The following is a 21,495-nucleotide window of genomic DNA, read 5'->3' as shown; positions in this document are numbered from 1 at the left end:
AATTTCTTGAAACCTAATTATCCACAAATGCTACAAATAAGAATATAGCAAACTTTACCAAAATAAAAAAAAAAAGGTTTGTCTTGAAAAAAAATTCACTGGAGAGTTCAATCAATAATGTAAATGAGGTAAAATTTTATATCTGAAATTTCCAGGCGCAGGTAGGCCTAGGCAGAAAATTCTATTCTGCTATAATTTTCTGGTACCTATTTGCAGTGTAAAAAAGTTATCTGTATAGTGCTATGTATTATCCATTCTCTAAATCAGACTTGGTTTTGCTCAAGAAGGCATGCTTATTGCCAAATACTCATATGTATATGGAGGTGGCAAATAGGAAGAAAGAGAGGGAGGGCTTGGACCAAGTGCTTCTTCCTTGGGCTTTGGAAAGGTAGTTCTATACATGGTTGCATATTTCTGGGCACATGAAAGACTAAACTGGACTGGTTAACTGCCTCGAGGGTACGGAGAGCAGGTTACTGAAAATAAAAAAGAGTAGGTGTTGAGAGGCCTAGATAACGAGATGTGATCACAGACTGTAGCAAATAAATAACTTCCCATATCGAGCTAATGTTAGAGGTGGACAGAATGGTATGGAAATGACACCGAACAAACCTATCTAAAAACAAAACAAAACAGAACAATCTTTTACCAAAAAGAAATTTTCTGCACTTTAGTAACACCTTTGGGTTAAGGGGTCAAAGTCCTCTCTAAACATGTAACCTATTACTTAGGTGGGGCAAATCCCCATTATTTCCTTTGTCCAGGTTTCATTAAATAAATTAGCTAGCCAGTTACTTCTGCTTGGCCAAAATGAGAGATAGGCAGAAATTGTGAGGAGGCGTGTTGTGGGTAGGATGGTGTTTTCGGAGGCATGAGGTGGGGAGACCTGGATAAGTTACCCAAGTAGAGACCCTGAGAAGCCAAAGCAGAATAGGAGGGGGTAAGAAAGGAAGTTAGAACAATGATAAACTTCACTCACTTCATTTTCTGCTTAGGCCTGCTTGTTCCTAGATGATTTGAACGAAACTCTTTGTTTTATTTTTATTTTCTTTTTAAGGATCTTCTCATGGCTATGGACCACTGGGAGCCATGCTGGGATAAACCCTGAGGACTTTACTGAGTGAGAAGTATCAGCAGTGTCAGCTGGGGCAACTGGAGAAGACCCACGCTGAGGGGACCTGGGAGAGAGCCAGCAGTGCTCATTCAAGGCACACAGAAATGCCTTCTTTCTAGACACCTGGCCACTCTCTTTACTTTATGGACATGTTTAATCACAGGAAATGGGTCAAAGAAGTCTTTCCCGGAGATCTCTCAATTTTAATTGAGAATAATTTTTCCTTACTCCTTAAATTTTGGATTATTTTGTTTTGTTTTAAGGCTTTGAAACATACCAGTTTTTATTTCAACATATAGTTTTTACTTCCAACTTTCAACCAATTCTAGACATTACTACATAACCAAAGCTTATAGTCACAAGGAAAGAAATTGGCTTACCTCCTCTTACTACTCCATTTGTGCAAATAGCGGACATAGAAATACCTGTGAGTGTTGTCACTACCACACTCAGGCCAATGATGATCACTCCAAGACCTGTAAAATCCCCCAAGAAAAGTGTTTGGCTCCAGTACTTCAAGAAGGCACCAGTACTTCAGGAGGCAGCAGTCTGAATCTTGTCACAGAAGGATCAGTCTCCCCATGAAAAACCTGAAATGTTCTAAAAGATCTCATTCCATGAAGATCTAGGAAGCATCTGCAATGTACTAAACTTTAACATTGAGACCACGTCCAGGAACCATTTTCCAGGAAACACCAACAAGAAGTGTGCAGACTAGCCTGAAAAATAAAACTTTTACCCAAGGAATTGGAGAATCTGGAAACCATGACCTGCAATGTGCCAGCAAGTTCAGTTAGAAAACAGAAGGTGACTGACTGGGGCAAAGGACTATATGCACGGTACCTTATGTTTCATTCTGCATCCACCTCATTCAAAGAATTGGCCAGGCTTCCAGAACGGTGGGCTACTTTCTTGTTCTCGTCAAAAAGAAGTATATAAAAATTTTTTGCCTACCCGTAGCAAGTGATGAGAGCATTAGATATATTAGAAATTTTACCTCCACGAACAAACCCGTTAGTTGCTATTGCAGAAGTTGACAACCCAGTAATAGAAGTTACCATGGTGGAAAGAAGAATTATGAGAACTCCAAGACCTGTCAGCAATGAAAGATAAAAGATATTACATTTTACTTTTCTTCCTTGAATTCCCTATCGCCACAAACTATACTGCCTTTAATTGAAGTTTTCGCATCCAAGCCTTGGGCCCTTACGGAGTTCCTTTGTGCTCAGGAGAAACTGGCATAAAGATCAAGTCTGAGAACTGCTCATTAAGATGAAGGATGATTTCCAAAAGTAAACACAATCTGAAATGCAGCCCTAGAACGGAAAAGTTGACTTATGCTGGTGTCCTGGGAGAGAAACTGCCCTGGCTGTGAAAAGACAAAACATGACATTTGACCTTCTCTCTTGCTTGAGAGGAACCTGAAAGAAAAAGTTGGGGGTTTGACAAAGGTTAAATCCTTCCCCATTCTTCTCGCATCTCCCTTGCCTGGGGGAATGGAAAAAAAGGAGCCAACTTGGATTACCTTTGAAAACACTCCAGAAAGGTCAGTGGTGAACTATTTGAGCCTGTGTTGCCTTTACCTTACAAATGATCATGTGGGTCACAAGTTTAATTACCTCCTCTGACATATCCATTTGTAGCAATAGCAGAGGTGGATAAACCAGTGATAGCAGTCACTGTCACGGCTAAGCCGATGATAATCACACCAAGACCTCAGTTGAGAGAGGAAAAATAGAGGCAATTAATCCGTGGAACAATCCATTAGATCGTTTACATAAAAGCCAGCAAGTCTAGGGTAATCGCCAAAGGACCACATTTGAGTTAACCTGGAAGTCACCGCAGAGTGTGTGCTCAAGGTTAGACGTTTTCTGCCTGTACTAGCACACATTCTAGGAACTCAGGAGCTAAGATATGCAGTGGGAAGTTGCACACAACTGTGTGACTATGGCTGGTCAAAATTTAATGTAAACCGCATTTTTGGTGAAGTTCTAGACACCTAATAACTTTTAACAGTTTATCCTAATAACTGGTCCATATAATGCCAAGCTGTTAATATTAACTAAAGAGTAAATGTTCATCTTTCCAGGTAAGTGTCTTTTTATGTATATTTGATTGTGTAAGAGTGGAAAATGGCATACAGTATAACAAATCGTTCATTTGGCAGATAAGTAAAGTAGAAAGAACAAAATTAAACAAGTTTCACTCATTGGGTACGTGACCTCTGGCAAGTTACTTGTTTTCTGAGCCAAAAATGGCAATGAAATGAGAAAGAATGCATGTGTCGAGTGGCTAGCATAGTGTACAGAACACAGTATACAGTCAGAGGCACTGCTTTTTTATTAGATCCACAATAATCATAAGAGCTATATGTTAGGTAAGATGAGAAATGCAAGGAACATATAAAATGAAATGAAAAAGTCTGCCCTCGGATCTTATGGTGCAGAAGGTCGGTAATTACGAGAGGGAGAAAACGGTAAACCAAAAGTCAAAGGAAGGCAAAGCTACCTTCAGCTTCAGGAAATACACAGCCAGGAGGATGCTGAAAAGCAGCAGAATAGGCCACCCCCAAACACGCCAATTTAGCATAAAGTCAAAGGCAAATGAGAAACAGATACCTCCCCCTATGGGCTTAAAATCAGGACATAGGTTTGTAAAGGTGTCTCCTCTTTCCCTTTCCTCTATACCTGAAAGGGTGGAAGTTAAATCATTAGAGACAATTCTAGACCCTTAGCAGCTGGAGATGGTACCAGAGGAACCTACATAATAAACTTCCCCTATCTTCCATTAGTCCCCCCATACATTTGCTTTCCCACTATTTGTCACCCTAGAAACTCAGTCCTTTTCCTTTGTCTTGTCACTTCTCTAAAAATGTATCATTTTCTGGTTAAGATGCTGTGTAAGCCCAACTCTAACCACTGCGCTGAATGCCTCATTGCTGAGTCTTCCCATGTGTACTCACACTGCACATGTTAATAAGCTTCTGATTGTTTTTCTCTTGTTACTCTGTCTTTTGTCAGTCTAATTTACAGGGCTTTAGCCAGTGAGCCTAATATGGGTAGTGGGAAAACACTTTTCCTCCTCTACAATATCCTCCTCAAAGGAGGCCAGCCCAGAATTCAGGGGGAAGTGGTGGGGCTGACATCACCCTGGCTCCAGCCAGAAGGTTCTTGCTTGGGCCTGTGTGGTACATATGCTCCCCTACATAAAACCATACTCCATAATTGTTGTTGGCAGGCTCTCTTGTTCCAAGGATGATTAGAAGGGTAGTTGGCCAAGAGGGGCTGTGATCTCTCTGGCAATGCCCTGGGAGAAGGGGGAGTGGAGGGAAATTAAGGATAGAAATGGGAATGAGGTACTGGAGGCTGGCTCTTTTGATGCTCCCAGCTGTATCCTGGCTCTAGCAGAAGTATCTAGGCTATTTTACAGGTTAAAGTGCAGTAGGAAGAGGCTAATGGTGGGCATGACATGCAAACTTGGGCCATAATGCTTTGGCCCCTGTAGACTCTTAAAAGTCTGTTGTTGTAAGAAATAGTTGCACTAAATTATTCGTATCTGTTGCTGGGATCCTGGGGTAACCATCACCACTATATCACTATGTGGCCTTAATTCTTTGTACCCTTAGAGATGATTTCTTTTTATCTTTTGTACGTTATTTCGCTCTTGACTTTGTTTTGAGGAAGTTGGATATCAAATGTTTAGCTCTCCCCAGCAACTGTATAAGACCATATAGTTGCATTTTAGGACATTAAACCTACCCTGACTTTATTATTTCCCTACCCTTATTTTCCCTTTGCCTCTACTTTTCCAAAAGCTTTTAATTTTTCCTTTTGCATTGTACATATTTCCGTAAACCATATGAAATTCTGGAACCAAATTTTATACATTTACATAGCAAGGGATTTGCTTTTCTCTCATACTCAAACATAAAATCCCAGGATAAAAGGCAGTTTAGAGAAGAGTTCAGTTCATATTTTCTCAAAGTGTGGTCTTTGAACCACCTGCTTGAGGAAATGCCTGGGATGCTTATTAAAAATGCCCAGACCTACTGAGTTTAGATCTTTCACAGTGAATCCCTGGATTCTGCAGTTTTATAACTTCCCCTGTAATTCTTATGCACCCCACAGTCTTAAGACTATTGTACTACCCTCAGCCTATCTCAATTTGTGTCTGCTTATTCAGCAAGGTTCTTTAGCATTATCTTCAAAGAACTCACTGGAAACAATTAATCCAGATCCCTAATTTTCACATAAGAAAATCGAACTCACAAGAGTATAAATGACTTGCTTCAGGTCATACCTGCTTTTCTCACCATTTTTCTCTGCCTGATGGTTAAATTTATTGGAAATCATCTTGCCTCAGCCAAAGTATCCAAGACAGAGAAGAACAACTAGAGGGCATTATTGGCTCATTCTTCCATTTGCTTTTGGGGTCAAGAGAGCCCAAACTCTTGGCCTCTGAATGGTTACCTAAGGACTATAGCTACTGTCACTCTTGGCTCCAGCTTCCTTCTGGCATTGTTCCCAGGGTCTAGGCTTAAAGCATGCTCAGGTTTCCTTCCAAAACTATCCTCAGATCAAGAAGAAACTACTAGTATTGTTTCTTTTCTTACCCAATAAATGGGATGCAGATGGTGACTTAATCAATTCCTATAGCTTTAAGTTTACAGCACAGGCCAATAAAATAAGTGAGGGTGGTAATAAGTTTCTAAAGTCTATTTTCTGAGAATCAAAAGAAACGAAAAAACTTCCATTCAAAGAAAAACTTATTGAACACCCATTTAAATAGAACTCTAAACTCAACTCTCTTCTAAAGTAACATTGAACTACTTAAATAAAAGATCCTTATTAAAACAGTACTGATGTCCGAAAGCATAATACAAATGTAGCAGAAGATAGGATTCTTCATGTATTACAGTTTTGCAATAAACGTGAAACTTGATTGACTGTGAAGAGTAATGTAAGATCTGATTAAAGTTCAGATTATTGCCCAAACATATGGATGTTAAGTAAATTGCATTAAAAAGAATGACTCTTGCCGTTGGCTACACTCACACCTCCAAACAAAGTAATGTTTCTTGATGATCTCAATAAGTTACTAAACTACCCTTAAAAACCTAATTTTGCATGAAGCCCTGGAGCAAAACTCTGGCGATATTAAGATGCAGATTTTCCATGGAACAGCATATACTTATTTTGGACCCTGAGGCTGTAAGCCTTCATTTGCTATGCATCATAAAGCCAGCAAGCAGCCCTTCGTCAGGAACCCAGCAGTTGCCAAACATGAAACATGGAAAAACTATGGGAACTGGTTCCAGCTTTTCAATTTACAACTCAGCTCTTTCTTTCTCCGAGTTAGTGTTCTTGTGATTCTGAATGTGTTTTGAGGAGTGAAGGCAATAAATAATGACCACGTTACCTTTTGAATGTGAACTCAGATACATTGTGGAATAGTATCTGAAAGGACATCTGAACCTCTATCTTCTTGATTGTAATGATTTATAAGTCTCCCCCCAAAAGTGAATCAATAATGTGTTTTCCATATGTAGAGTAGAACACCATTAGTTTTTATTACATTCAATCAGGAACTTTGATAAAATTCAAATGCATTTTTCATATAAATTTTATTAATATACTCTCAATAAAAAAAGATTTGCCACAGGGAAGAATACTTTAAATGGAATATAATATTTAAAACATTAAATAATCTCTCACAAGAATTTCAACATCCTTTTCCATTTAGAAAAATTAGCAGTAGTTATATACATTATCTCAGTCACTTTATGTATTATTTTAAGCACTACTTTATTAATCTTTGTTTTCTTACTGCTGATATCCAAAAGCAACAAAATTATTTTTTTTTTGGAAAATGTTCAACAATTCAGCATTTTTATTAGTCAGATCACATTTTCACCAGTGTTCCCACAAGTTATTTTTACTTAGTGAAGTTTTGCCAATAATCAAAAGGGGGATGCTCTGATAAATGTCAGTGTGTCCCCAAGTATGAATACTATGATTTAAAATGAATGTGTCTCTATATACCTGTACACCTAAAAAAAATCTATGAAAAGATAGAAACATTTCCTTGAGCATTTCTTAGGTTGGCAAGCTGGAAAATTCCAGTCTCTCAGGAGTAACACTTCACCTTTCCCCTCTGACAAACACGGTCTAAGCGGCAAGGTGAAAGAGCCCCAAATGCAGGTTATTTCTGAGACCTTCATCTCACATTCAGCGTTAATGGTGAAAACCAATTGCTTCTTGCGTTTATCATTTATGTTGACAATTAGATAGGAAAAAAAAAAAGTGCTCACCAATTCCAGCTTCTCCAACAATCCAGGAGAGGCGAATGAAAAGCATGACACCCCAGATATTCAGCATGCATCTCACCTGTGGATGGACAGCAGTGAGAAGGGCATGAGACGCGGCAGTGGGGCAAAACCCAGGTCTTCGTAATTCTGGTGCTCAGGCCTTGTTAACATTAAGTCTACTAGAACATTGAACGGATAGTTTTCATTTCTAAACATAAGAGCTTTCTCACCAGTACACCTTTCACCCATCCAAACTTCACGGCACCGGATTTATCTTCTCCTTTGTTTTCAGCTTGTTCGTCTCCAGGCATCCCATCACCATTAGCAAACCTGTCCACTGAACCTGGAGTCACTGCCACATTCTGCATTTTTACAGACAGCAAAAACATAGGGTATGGTCAACAAAGACTCAGTTCCATAAAGCTTTCGGAGGCAAAGCAAAACAATTGACATAAAAGTATAGACAAGAAAACAAATTCTAGTCATTTTAATGAGATAAATAATGTTTGCCCTCGGGAGCTGATGGGTTTGTTTTGTGAGTGATTTTAGGGCACCGAGGCTGCAGGGGTGGGGAAGGGACCAGGGAAGTTCTACTGGAGAGAATATTACCTTAGGGGAAAATGACCAGAATTGTATTTGTTTAGATCATGAAAAGAACTAAAGAGAGAAGAAGGAATGCAATAAAGAGAGGAAAGTCTATCAAGAGTGAATGAGGATTTTTCTGAAAGCTTGGTAAAGAGGGCCGGAAAATTAACCTTCCTTGCTAATGCAGAGTACCTAGCCTTCCTTCCATTATTCTCTCTGGGTCTCATTTTATTCATCTAAAATAATAAAGAGGATCTTTAGGAGGATTCAGTGAAAGAACAGATAGAGAAGTGTTTTCCTTACAAAAAGAAATAAAAGGTTTAGAGGTACTGTATGGCTACAAGAATGCAATTCATAAAGGGAAAATTTATTTCTGATTCTATATGCCTTTGCCTGAGAACTGTTGGATGTGCTATTAGTATTGTACAGAACGTATTGTACGATTAGGAAGATAGGCTGAGTAGAAATAAGAAGCAAGCAGTATAAAAAAAAGGTTAAAAACCTTCATTTTGTTTTTGTTTATATTTTCCTGTGTCCTAATTTTGAAAAAGAGCTTCCTTGTCAGTAAGATAGTCTCTGAATTCAATGGGGGAGGCAATAGCTCTGTTTCGCTCAAAAACAACTCTCTAATTTCTCTTTTAGGTGTGACTTTTATTAATTTCTGAGGCATCCACTTAATTTAGTCCATCCTGCACCCACCTGACTCCTTAATGGTTAGATTACACTGCTTTGAGCTCCCCAAAAGCAATCTTTTCCGGTAAGGGTTTTGAAACCATTGGGGAAGTCTCTTAGAGTCAGCATTAATTACTATTATTAAAGAACAACTCTATCTTATTTAAATGGTCTAAATTGGTTTAAGCCTAGAATGATGTGTTCTGACATTACTAACTAAGAGGTCTTGGACGAGGGTGCTTTTTCCCCTCTCTGAAACAGCACTGGTGTGAAGTAAATATTCAGTGTTTATTGTAAGGACTTTATTTGGGGACAATCCAAGTCCTTGCCTTTGCCACGCTCATGGATGCCCGCTTCTTTGGGTTTTGGTGTACCATTAACCTACTCACTGTAAAGTGACCCGAATCTGGGCTGTTTACTTCAACCGATTTTGACTTCTTGTCTCCTTCTTTCAGCATGTTCTTCTACTTCTCTCTGTAGGTAAGGGTTTCTCCCAACTTTGCTCCCCCATAAGACTTTTTTATGATACTAATGTGACACTTGGATAACCGATATAATACAATGCAGTAAAAGTTAATGTATGTCAGCTGAATTGGAGGAAGATGGTGGTGTGAGTTACTTATCCTCCATGCCAGCCAAGGGCTTGTCATATAGCAGGCCACTGATAAATAGTATTGAATCCATTTTGTGGACTGGAAGTCCACCTGAGGAGCAGATAACCTAGTTTTTAAATCCTTTCTTGCTTCCTATTCCTTTTTTCTTCCTTCCCTATTGGGTATTCCATTTCTCAATGTTTCCTTTGTGCAGGCCACATAAAAAAGGGAGAGGAAGAGAATAAATCCCAAGCCAGATTATTTTATTACCTTCTGACAGCATTGGGGAAAAAGATTGAATGATAAACGAAACAAATTAATCAGTAAAATTTAGTACTGAATTACCTGAGGATATCTTAATCTTACACATCCTCAGTTCCTGTTTGCACAGATAATTGAAAGCTGACATGTATTCATATCAGTGTAAGATATGGATAAACAAAGTCCATGGAAATGGAGGCTGAACAGGTGGGACAGAACCTGGTGCACATGTGAGTTATGTATGTAAGTGACAATTTTTCAGGAGCTACTTTTTAAAAAGTGAAAAAAAATTAGTGAAATAACATGGATTTAGACATGGACCCTTAAATTTAAAAACTATATTTAATTTCTGTAGAGTATAATAGTCCTGTATTTGCAATGTAAATATTCCTTAGCAGTGGTGCTACACCACCTGGCAGGAGGAACCTGAAGTAGAATGTCTTAACAATATATTTTACTTAATAGGATCTACACAAAACATTATCATTTCAACATAAAATCAATACAAAATATTAATGAAATATTTTACATTACTTTTTTCATACTATGTCTTTGAAATCTTGTGTGTATTTTACGCTGACAGTACATCTCCATCAGACTAGCCACATTTCAGGTGCTCAATAGCTGCATGGGACTGGTGGCTACCATATTGGATGACACATGTCTGTAGAATACCGCCAATTACAGATGGATAAAACGTTTGAGGTTGTTCTCCAGTCATATAAAAATTCTACTTTTTTCTGAAAGGATTCCATGCACGTAGGCAGCTCAGGGGTCAAATATAACTTTCATTTTCCACGCCAGGAAAATCAATGAGAGCAGGGAATTGAGGAATGTGTTACAAGTCCATGAATATTGAAAGGATTATTTGGTTAGGAGAGTCATTTATTTGACTTAATTTGAGAAAAAACTTTTTAAATTGTCAATATTCTAGTTAATCAAGATCCCACGACCAGATTAAGAAATACAAATTGCCAATTATAAAAATAGTCATTGGGATGTAAAATACAGCATGGGGAATATAGTCAATAATATTGTAATAACTATGTATGATGTCAGATGGGTATTCGACTTATCAGGGTGATCACTTTGTAAGGCATATAATGTCTAATCACTACATTGTACACTGAAACTAATATAATATTGTATGTCAAATATAATTGTAAAAATTAATTAAAAATTTTTTTTATTTAAATGTTTATATGCTTTGGAAAAAAAAATAAAATCCCATGGCCAGAACATCAGCAGCTACTCATTCAGGGAGAAGGCAATTTCCTTTTCCTGGATTAATTGGGGATCCCGTGAGACAAAGCCTTAATCACTTGCTCTTTAAAGGCAGTCTAGGGAATAAAACCCATGTTTTATGATTAAACCTGAAGTTAAGGGTTTGGTCCAGGAAATTGCTCTGCTCTCTGATGCACTCTGACGATAACTGTGACCCTTAGATCCGTATTAATGAGAATACCAATAACTGTAAAAATCATCTTACAAAGTAGGTTAAAGGATGATACTTAAAATTTCCCCTTAACTGAACATTTCTATCTGATTGATGCCTTTCTAGTCACAGTTTCACAGTTCTTCAGTTTATCGCTAATATATAAATATAAAGCAAAGTGATTATTCTATAAAGGCATGTCAGGGAAATCATCATAGATGGAAATTACTAAGGCAATAATTTTCTCAACTATTAAAAAATAGAGTCAATGTCGGGTGTTCAACCCTCCCTAAGGTAAATATGTTCAACTTGCTAGAGTTTCAAAGTTTTAAATATATTTATACCTTAGAGGGGAAAAACCTCCAATGTACATTTCTTCTATTGACTGTAAAGTTCTGATAGTAAATTTGTAAGTACAGAGTCCATTTCCATTGCTCACACTCATGCAGGAGCTGAAAAACCATATAAACTAGAAGACTTGGAATCTAGTTTGGGCTATGCAATTAATTCAGGGTGTGTCCTCCAGCAAGTTACTTAACCTTTCCTGGATACTGCAAATGAGGATACATCCAGTGAGTTTTCTGAAAACCGTACTTTGAAGTAGTTTACTCTAAGGCAAACCATTTTTTTACATTTGCCATCTTCCTCTTCAGACGTGCCTCCTTTGTAAGCCCAAACAGCAATTATAAAGTCAACTAACATCAAAGTACTGAACAAGATTTTGGGTGGAAGGTTTGTAGAGCCTCAGTGGCTGTGAGCTATAACCAGTGGCTGACAGACTCCTGGGTGCTATATGTTCTTGGGACCAAAGTCTCAAAAACTAAAAGTTTTATGATTGCTGCCTGAAACCAGTTTTTTTCCTTCATACTTAGAATTAATTTGTTTGTTCACACTCCATTACCATAAATGATGACCCACAACCTTTCATAAATGCATTTTAAATTGCATAGCTTTAGGGAATGATTATTTATTTACTAAGAGTTTTACCTGTGCATTAAGTATTCAGGGAAGGTAAAATAAAGTGCATTAAGAAGAGAGAGAGAGAGAGAGAGAGAGAGAGAGAGAGAGAGAGAGAGAGAGAGAGAGGAAGACCATTTGATAAAAAACTTTGCCCCCACCCCCAATATTGATAAACCAGTAAAGCTTCAATCACATGCAGATTAAGGGGTAAATAAAAAATATTAGCATATTTATTCTTTAAATTCGAACTAGGTAATATTTGCTACTATATGTGTTTTCAAGTTTATACTTTAATCTTGGGATAGTAAAAATTTTAGACCATCATTGAAGTGGTTCCATAAATATTTAGGCCTACATGATCCCCTCCCCATTGTTTTAAACTTTCTTTCATTATTGCAATATTTAAACATATGCAATAGTAAGGAGAACAGTATATCTCATGTACTCATCACAGCTTCTACAATTACAAACATATGGCCAGTATTATTCCACCTAAACCTCTCAGACTGCTGCCATTGGATTGTTTTAAAAACAATCCCAGTAAAGACCAGATAATTCTTAAGGTTCATTTCAGAATAAAAAACATGATTTTAATATTTCTATATCTCAATATTAATATTATTATGTTTGTAAATTTCTAGCCCTTTGTGATAAAGAGGAGTATTTTAAATTGTGTAAATGAACAAACAAAACAAAACAAAACAGGAACAGAAACAAATTCATAGATACAAAGAACAAAATGATGATTGCCAGATAGGAGGATGGGTGAAAAAGGTGAACGAGATTAAGAAGTACAAACTGCCAGTTATAACATTAATCACAAGGATGTAATGTCATAGAATATATAGTCAATAATATCATAATAGCTGTATAGTGACAGATGGTTACTAGACATTATGATGATTAATTCATAGGTATATACATGTTTAATCACTATGTTGTACACTTGAAACTAATATGATATTGTCAACTATAATTAAAAGATAAAATAAGAAAATGAGAGGTTTTTTCTTGTTTTAGAAGTTACCATAAACCATGCCTTTAAATCACTACCAATGATCAAAATTTATAATAAAAATATTTTTACTACATCTGAAAACACATAGCTCACACACAAATTGACTTATATTTTTGATAACTTAGGGCAAAAGGTAGTGATGTGTGATAAACCAGATAAACCATCTTAAGAAAGTAAAATTAAAAGATTCTTGCTATTTTCCAAGTATACTTTGAGGAAACTCCCACTCTACTTACCATCTATCACTATAATATTTATAATGGGAAATTTATGTGTTTTGTTTGTTTGTTTCCACTGGGTATTTTAATAGTGGGAGCTCCCAGGTGTGGCCTTGAGTACTAAAAACTCTAACAGGTATTAGAATGAGCCCTTAGTTGCAGAGTTTCACACCAATAGATATTTTAGGGGTAGCTTCTTGTCATCACTGAACAAACTGAGGATTGCCAGGTGGGAGGATGGGCAAAAAATAAATGAAGCACATAAATGTTTCAAGACATTTATTGTCTCATTTTAATGTTTATCTTATTTGTCTTGATGATTATTTCTAATTTTGGATATCCCCATTTTGAATGCCAAAGTTCCAAATTTGAACTTTGAAACACTTGAGAAAATATTTTTTAGAGAACATATTTGTACATTCTGTTTGTCCTTTTACAGAAGATAAGCATTTATACATTGATTTATGTGGCTTAATGCTTGTTAACTGAGTGTCCTTTATTTCTACCCATAGCAATGCCATTTGACTTATAAAATAAAATTCTAGAGAGTATAGGTCAAATCTCTTTAACTCACTTTATACAGCAGCTCTTGTAAATAAATGGCTAATAAATGCTTTTCATGATGACAATAAAAATTGAGACCTACAATTAATTTTGTAGGGGAAGCAACATGATCTCCGGGCACAGTTCCCCAAGTAAGGAAGGAACTGGGATCTCCCACTGAGCCTGTCATGATTGAGGTGAGATTTCTTCTTCATGCCTGAGTTCCACAATTTCCTATAGCTATCAAATGAGCTGAGGCAAAGTGCTATAGGAGAATAGACTGAGGATGAAATATAGTGATAAAAAGCATGGACCCTGGAATCATGCAGACATGAGTTCAACATATTAGTCATGTGACCTTTGCTTTTTGACCTTGGAAGTTTGACTTCTCTAAGTCATTGTTTTCTAAAAGATCCATAGGATTTTATAAAACTTTCACCATCTATAAAATAGCAATAATAGTAGTACCTAACTTGAAGAGTTTTATAAGGGTTGAGTGAGAATTTGTCAAGTGTGAGCATCGTGTCTGATAAAATTCTTAGTAAAATGTTTGTTATTCTATATCAGAGTCACTCTTAATGCTTTTATTCATAAATTACTTTTAGTTGCTAACAGCTTAATGACCAAAATGTGAAGTCATTCCATTGTTTTTGTTTTGGATCAGTTTATAAACAGTTGTTTTCCTAAAAAATAATATTTCCATCTTAATTTTTATAGTTATTTTATACTTTTAATAGACAATTTATTTCAATGACATCAAAACGCTGACTTTAATAGAAAGGCTATATATTTTCCTGATTTCTTTCTAATTTTATTTTTTCTGAAATGCTAACAACAATGGTGGTGAGTAAGGCTGAAAAGGAATTCCATTAGTTAGGCCTGTAGTTAGGAATTATGTATGAAAAGGTGGTCATATGAATTAGGCCGGATATAAAAAGTGGAATTATTTTTATAAAGTAGAAATACTAGATTAATCTTTGCCAGATGTATAATAATCATTATACATGTTTTGATATGGAGAGATCTCCAAAGTATATTGTTCAGTGAAAACAGCAGAGTGCAGGACAATGTGTAAAATATGTCCTAATACTTGTTTGCAAGAAAGAATACAGACAGAGAATTAGATAGGAATATACACACACACACACACATACACAAACATACATATATACTATGTTTGTATAGGCATAAAAAAATCTCTGCAGAGGTTCATAAGAAATTCTCAGTAATGATTTACCTGGAGAGAATAAATAAAGATTTATATAAGATAAAACATATTTCATTATATATGTATAATATATATACTATATGTATGTATTTGTTAAATATTGTATCAGTGTATATTTTACTTTTTAAATCAAATTTTAAATTAAAAATTAGCTAGTATAAAAATTACCATCATCATCAACATTTATTGAGTTTCTACTCATTACAGACAATGTGCTAGACTTTCTAGGCATATCAACTCTAATATTCACAACCATCTTGCAAGATCAGTTGAAGTTCTGTAGCCTGTATAATATTGTAGAGCAAGTAAGGGATGGAGGAATTTTTTTTTTCCTGCTTTTAACTAGAGTTTTCAGAAATCCTTAATTCAGAGCCATCAGTATAGGCATTTAGCTCTTAACCACATAGAAAATGAAAAGGATTTCTTCATTATGATCTCAAATCACTGGGATTACAATTCTTTCAATATCTATCCCTCCTATAGTTTTACTTAAGATAGAGACTTAAAATAATGCCTTTCAAATGTATTTTTTGTTTTACCTCTTAGGACAAACTTGTCATGTAATTTTTTTTTTCTGATTTGGAAGTTATAACCACAATTTGCACAAAATCCAGCTAGTTTCTGACTAAATACGTCCTGCCATTTAAAACGAATGTACCATACCTATATGGCTTTGTTTTTTTATAGTCACAACAAATTCTAGTAGTTATTAAAATCATTAGAATTGTTTCCATATTGAGCCAAAATCTAACAAAAGACTTCAAAATAGTTAAGCATATTCTGACTAATGTGTAAGAATGATTAGGGATTGGATTAAATAAATAATAATGAAAATGAATTCCAATATTTGGATTAAAAATGATTTGTTCTCTAGGACTATATAATTTGTTGTCTTAATAAAGCTTAGTCGTCATGTAAGTAAGCTTTAAATAATGTAAATAAATAGTGTGTTTAGTAGGTACTTTAAAGATTTCTTTTTAAAAATTTTCAAGTACAGTTGACATTCAATATTGTTTTATATTAGTTTCAGGTGTACAAAATAGTGATTAGACATTTATATAATTTACAAAGTGATCCTCCCAATTATTCTAGTACCCATCTGGCACTATTTATAGTTATTACAATATTATTGACTCTTCCCTATGTTGTACTTTACACCCCCTTGCTATATGGCTTTTTTTTTAAAGTAATGTAATCCTGGATTCAAAAAAGATCACCAAATTTGTGCTATGTCAATTACTTTCCACTGTCAAGGAAGAAAGAGATAACTTGAAAAAGGCCTTGATTGTTAACGTCTGCAGTCACAGGACAGCACAGGAGTAGGACATGTGGAGAGGCAGATGTGCCCCACAACTTGAGCGACACTAAAGTGGTCCTAGCTATGGGAAGGTGGCCATGGTAGGTTCTGTGGTTGTATCTGAATTCTGCTCCCAATTTGGCTATGCGGATACTTCTGTATGATTTCACCAAGACGAAGTACCCTAGATAAGTAAGGGTCAAGTTCATAAAAAGAGTTAACTTATTACTATGCTCATTCAGAATTATGCAGGGCATCGAGACTAAATCTAATTTTTAATTTATTTAATTTGCCATGAGAAAAAAAAAAGTGCTTTAAGACAAAGTAATGTATTTAGTTCATTTTACCTTTCCAAAAACAACATGATATCCCAAACAGCTATCAAATCTGTCAAATGCAGCAATGCCTTCTTGCCGTATGGCCATTTAGATGACTTTCCAACAATGTTCCCTCAGAGTTTTTCTCCCCATATGGAGAGATTTACATGTTATGGCTTTAGAAATTGTAAATAAGCCACTCTTCTCTCTCCTGAATATCTGTCCTAAGAACAATGTGCGTTTACTCCATTTCCTTTCTAATGGAGTTAAAATTTTATTTTCTCTTGTTGTAAGTTGGGGAAAGTGGCTAATGAGAATATTTAAATTTGACCACAATTTTATGAAGGATGCAGCTTTAAAAATTATCACGTGCAAAGAGGTAGAGTATGGTGGAATAGAATTTCAGGCCTTTTATTTTAAGGAATTTGGTTTATTTTACTTGTTCAGAATGAATTAAAATCTCTTTATAACACCCTCAATTTCTTTTTCTGCCCCTCCCACATCTTAGAACTCCCTGTGCCCTTTTCTCTCAGCCTTCTTTTCCTCTCCCTTTTTCTCTTCTCTTTTCCTTTTCCCTTAAATAGAAAAGGAAAGTGACACAATCAGTCTGATTTCAGGAGCTTCAAATTGGCCCTCTTCTCAAAAATATTTATGGGGGCTGTCATTTTGTCTGACATTGACACATTGCTAATTTCTTTTGGTTAAAGCATCAGACATCCCAGACAGAGTCTAAATCTTATGTCTATAAAGAAACCAGCCATGTAGCAGTGTTGCCAATATAGTATATAGGACATGTAAGGTTTGGTGGGGAGAAGGGATAACAGTATAGAGTTCAGAGCATGGACTACTCCTCAGGAAGTCACTCAGTCTCTGGTGGTAGGACCCAGAGTCAGGGACCTGAACAGCCAAGGGGAACAAGTTTTGGAGATGGGTTTCCTTGTGGAAAGAAGGATGATCAGAAACTAAAGGGAGACATTCACCTTCATTAGCATCTTTCATGAGTGCAGTAGTCCTAGAATCCCTGGAGTGGGTAATCATTTAATAAAGAATTGTTAAATGAATGAATGAATATAAAAGAAATTATTTCCATCAAATTTTTTTTCCTTATTTTAAAACTTGGGCAGGAGTAAACTACACGTGAATATGTGACAGCTAATTATTCTTCTTAGCAAGTAATTATATCCATAAAGAATGATATTCATTCCTAACAGTACTCCAGAACAGGAAGATAAAGTGCATCAACATATTTTAGAGCAAGTTATGGAAGAAGAAATCTACCAAGCTTATAAACAATTTGCTACAAGATTAGAAAAAGTGCTGCCTCATGCTTCTGGCTGATTTGGGAACCTTGGCTATATTCCTTAAATAATAAAAAGTTTAGCCACATCTGCTGCCTCCGTACTTAAATATAATTTAGTTACTTTTATATGCTTAAGTGCACTCAGGAACCTCAGGCTAAAACATTGAAGAGGAAGGGATAAAATGCTGAATCTTATAAATCTCTGCTGTCTCTTTAAATATATAAAAATACCCATGTGCTCTAAAGGCTGTCACCACAGTATTAACTACAGCAAGCATCAGGGAATTTTTTTTTTTTACAAACATTGTAGAGGCATTAATGTTAAGGTGAAGCCAGCTTAGTATTTAGTTTGGCATGTTTAACCAAGTGTGAATTGAGTAGACAACAATTGTAAACAAGAGACAACATACTGCCTAACTTTCAGAGTCAATTCTCTAGTTCTCTGTCCTCAGTAAGCATTTGTGAAAGACTTTTGTGTATTTTCTGTTTATTGGGAACTAGGTACATTCATGTAAGTGAGATGGGTGGTTTGGAACAGACCCTTCATTGGATGCTTTCACATTCCTAGTGTTATTAGAGCAAGAGGTCACCTGAACGAGGAAGGGGGGATACCTGCTTGTGCCCTTAAGCTTACCTTTGCAAGTTGCTCGTGAATCTCCAGCAGGCTGGGCCGGTTGACCTTGGGCCCACTGACGCTGCCCGTGTTGCGATAGTACTCGATCTTCGGAACAGCATCCACGGTGTTGTGGCCAAAGGTTTGCAGGTAGTATGTGTTTGTGTGAGAATCATAAGCATGAAAACTGGCATCTGTTTTAGCAGTTTCTCCATTTTGGAGGAAATCGTCATAGCATTCCTGTTTCCCAGGCCTAAAGCTGACTCTGAATCTGTTCTGGGTTTCATCCCCAAAAGAGGTTTCCTCATAATGTGGAGGGTCGGTGTTGTCCGCTGCTGCACTGCTCTCATGGCTCTCATTTACGACGTTTACTTGAAAGCGATTGGTATTACTGGGAACTGAATCCAGAAATACATTTGAAGTGTTGTTCAGTGACATCTTCCAGACTGTATTTTTTTTTTGACTAAGCTATCTACTTTATGGTTGTTTAAAAAAAATCTATATATTTCTTCCGCAAAATAAACACTAATGTATTTCACATTAGCAAGTTTCTAGCATTTGTTCTAGAAGAATTCAATGAGCAGATTCTTGATGTATGGTCTCCTGTACAATCTTCACATTGTTCTTCAAAGCTGTCATTGAAAAAAAAAATTAAACTTGTTCCAAGGAATATAGATATATTTAAGTAGGAGTGGGGGTAGGAGGAAACAGCTTTCTTACACAAAACATGCAGTTTTAAATTCATTTCATTAAAAATTACCTGTCCAGTCACCTTAATCACCTGAGCAATTAAATCCCATAATAAATAACTGGGAACTTGCTTCAGCAAACAGAATTTCCAACGGAGTCATTAAAATGTTACCTGTGTTTGTAATATTTGCTTAGACTCTGTGCACTTGGATTAAAAATGACTTTAGAAAAGATATAACTACCAATTTAGTCCAGTAAGAGCTGATGAGAATATTCTTAGCCAGAAACACAGCTCATTGACATATTAAATGTTGAAACTGTGAAGTATTTTATGATATATATATATATATATATATATATATGAATAAGGTTTTAAAAAATTTTTAACTTCTAAAAATTTATATTCTTGTTAGTTTATAAAAATACGTCCTGTCAAGACAATGTCTCTGTAAATTCTCGGTTATTTTGCTAACCTTCAAAATGTTTGCTTTGCTCATAAATTTGTTTTACAAATGCTGTTATAAAACCTTTAAAATAACATATGAGTATTCAGGGTAAGGAAATAAATCATGGTCCTCAATAAAGTTGTGTGCTAGATTTGCGCAAAATAATCACGCTCTTCTGATTCTCTTTAATGAAATATTCTCAGTCTTTATTGAGAAGTTTATATTTGACTGCCAGAAAAACAGACCATATAATTACTTTCACAATCCATGGTCTAACCCCATATTAGAACATTCTTCCATTAGAATAATATCCCTTTATTCATACCTTAAAATTTGGCTTTTCAAAGACAGTTCTAAAAAGATAGATATATACAAGCAAAAAGTTGCCTCTCTCCTGAAATTATTAAAGCTATTTTTTTGAATTAAAAAAAAAATCTCAACTACAGCTCTTAAATAACCTTTCCTGGGGAATTATAAGTGAATCTGTTATCTCTTTAGTTTTTATAGAACATCCCACTTCTCTTCATAGTTCTTGATTTCTTTGCCTTTTCTCCACTCCTCAATATCTACTTTATGACATAATATTAAGTGTAATTTTTTACCTTGCCCAGAAATGTTTAACTTACCAACCAGGAGCCTTCTTCTCAGGAAGTGTAACCTGCTTCAGCATCACCCAGGCATATATGGGGCACTTAGTTTTCCCCTCAGAACCTTAGGCTTCTTCTTATTGGCTAGAGTCTTCCTTGAAAGAGATGACTGAGCAGTGATTGGCCTGGAATAATACTGTAAGTCCTGCCCAGTCATTAGCCCTGAGGAACCTTAAGTACCACATCAACAAGTAACTAGTAGTAAACCATTAATTCTTTTAGACAGGAAGTAAAATAAAGTTTCTTTAATTCATAAGGGGAGCTATATTACTCAACAGCAATCACCTCACAAAATATGAGCAGAACTTCAGTTGTTTGGAGCTGAATAAATTGAATCCCATCATCTTATTTCACACGATTCCTAGTGACCTCCTATTGTTCAGCACATGCAGCAAAATATTGTCCTCCAGGGACAGTTTCTATACTTTGTAACTAGAAAATAATATTTGAGATTATTTTATTTTGCTTATAGTACACATTACTTTGACTCTTCTTTGCATGGGAAGTGGGTGGATTGAGAGTAGAATCAATGATTTATGGAAAATATTTCTACCTAGTGAGAAAACGGTTTCAAGAAGAAATCAAACCGTGGGTAAGTTTCCCAGTGGCACTGCTAAATGACCGCTTTGTCTCTCTGTGGCAAGACATTTCTATCAAACTCAGTTTTGGAGTTTTGTTGAGGGAAACATTTTGCCCAAATCTGTGAGGTGGTGACAGCACAAGCAATCCCTCCGTGCAGGGTCTGTTCTGGTTTTCAATCGGGATGATGGAAGGATTCCTCCTTGTGTTTTATAAGAAACTATCCAAGTGAGTTCCAGTTGCCTGGGCGGGATGGATATGGTATGACACCATGGTTCAGAGCAAGTCTCTGGAGTCAGGATGCTCAGTTCCCATCCTAGTCCTGCCACCTTCTATCTGTCTGATCTCTGACAAGTGACTCAGTCTCTCTCTGCCTCATTTTTCTCATCTGTAAAATACAGTTGTGGATGATAATGGTACCTACCTTGTAGGAAAGTTATTGGGAGGATTAAATGAGTCAATTTGTGTATAGGGCCTGGAACAACACCCGTTTGTACTTAATTTATGCTTAGTACTTGCTTTTACCATTTTAGCAATATTTACAACTGGTGACTTTTACCTAGTCACATCCAAGATTCTGGGGTGGATCATTAGAGACTGGAATAAGTACTGTGTGTTTTAAAATAGAGGGAAAGGTAGCTTGGTGAACAGATTCCTGATTGTAGAAAGTGG

At 36.1% G+C, this 21,495-nt stretch overlaps 1 protein-coding gene across 4 annotated transcripts in view; it reads right to left on the bottom strand.

Moving 5' to 3' along the window:
* Positions 1-20,317, bottom strand: part of SLC12A1 (solute carrier family 12 member 1) — an 82,694-nt gene extending 62,377 nt beyond the window's left edge. Inside the window, exons 1-5 of one of the 4 annotated variants that reach the window (XM_019664550.1) lie at positions 20,224-20,317; positions 18,483-19,093; positions 7,652-7,783; positions 7,425-7,500; positions 2,734-2,829 (exon numbers count right to left, since the gene is read on the bottom strand). In XM_019664550.1, the coding sequence (XP_019520095.1) occupies positions 2,734-2,829; positions 7,425-7,500; positions 7,652-7,783; positions 18,483-18,899 (721 nt within the window). In that variant the 5' untranslated portion in view covers positions 18,900-19,093; positions 20,224-20,317. Of the gene's footprint in view, positions 1-1,494; positions 1,591-2,111; positions 2,208-2,733; positions 2,830-7,424; positions 7,501-7,651; positions 7,784-18,482; positions 19,094-20,199 lie in introns of all 4 variants that reach the window. The other 3 variants (XM_019664534.1, XM_019664529.1, XM_019664541.1) reach the window with 3 other exon arrangements.
* Between the last annotated feature and the right edge of the window lie 1,178 nt (positions 20,318-21,495).

Source organism: Hipposideros armiger, unplaced genomic scaffold, assembly GCF_001890085.2.
Source record: "Hipposideros armiger isolate ML-2016 unplaced genomic scaffold, ASM189008v1 scaffold_12, whole genome shotgun sequence".
Lineage (NCBI taxonomy): Eukaryota > Metazoa > Chordata > Mammalia > Chiroptera > Hipposideridae > Hipposideros > Hipposideros armiger.
Note: the sequence above shows the minus strand (reverse complement) of the source record. Positions and strands in the feature narration are given on the sequence as shown.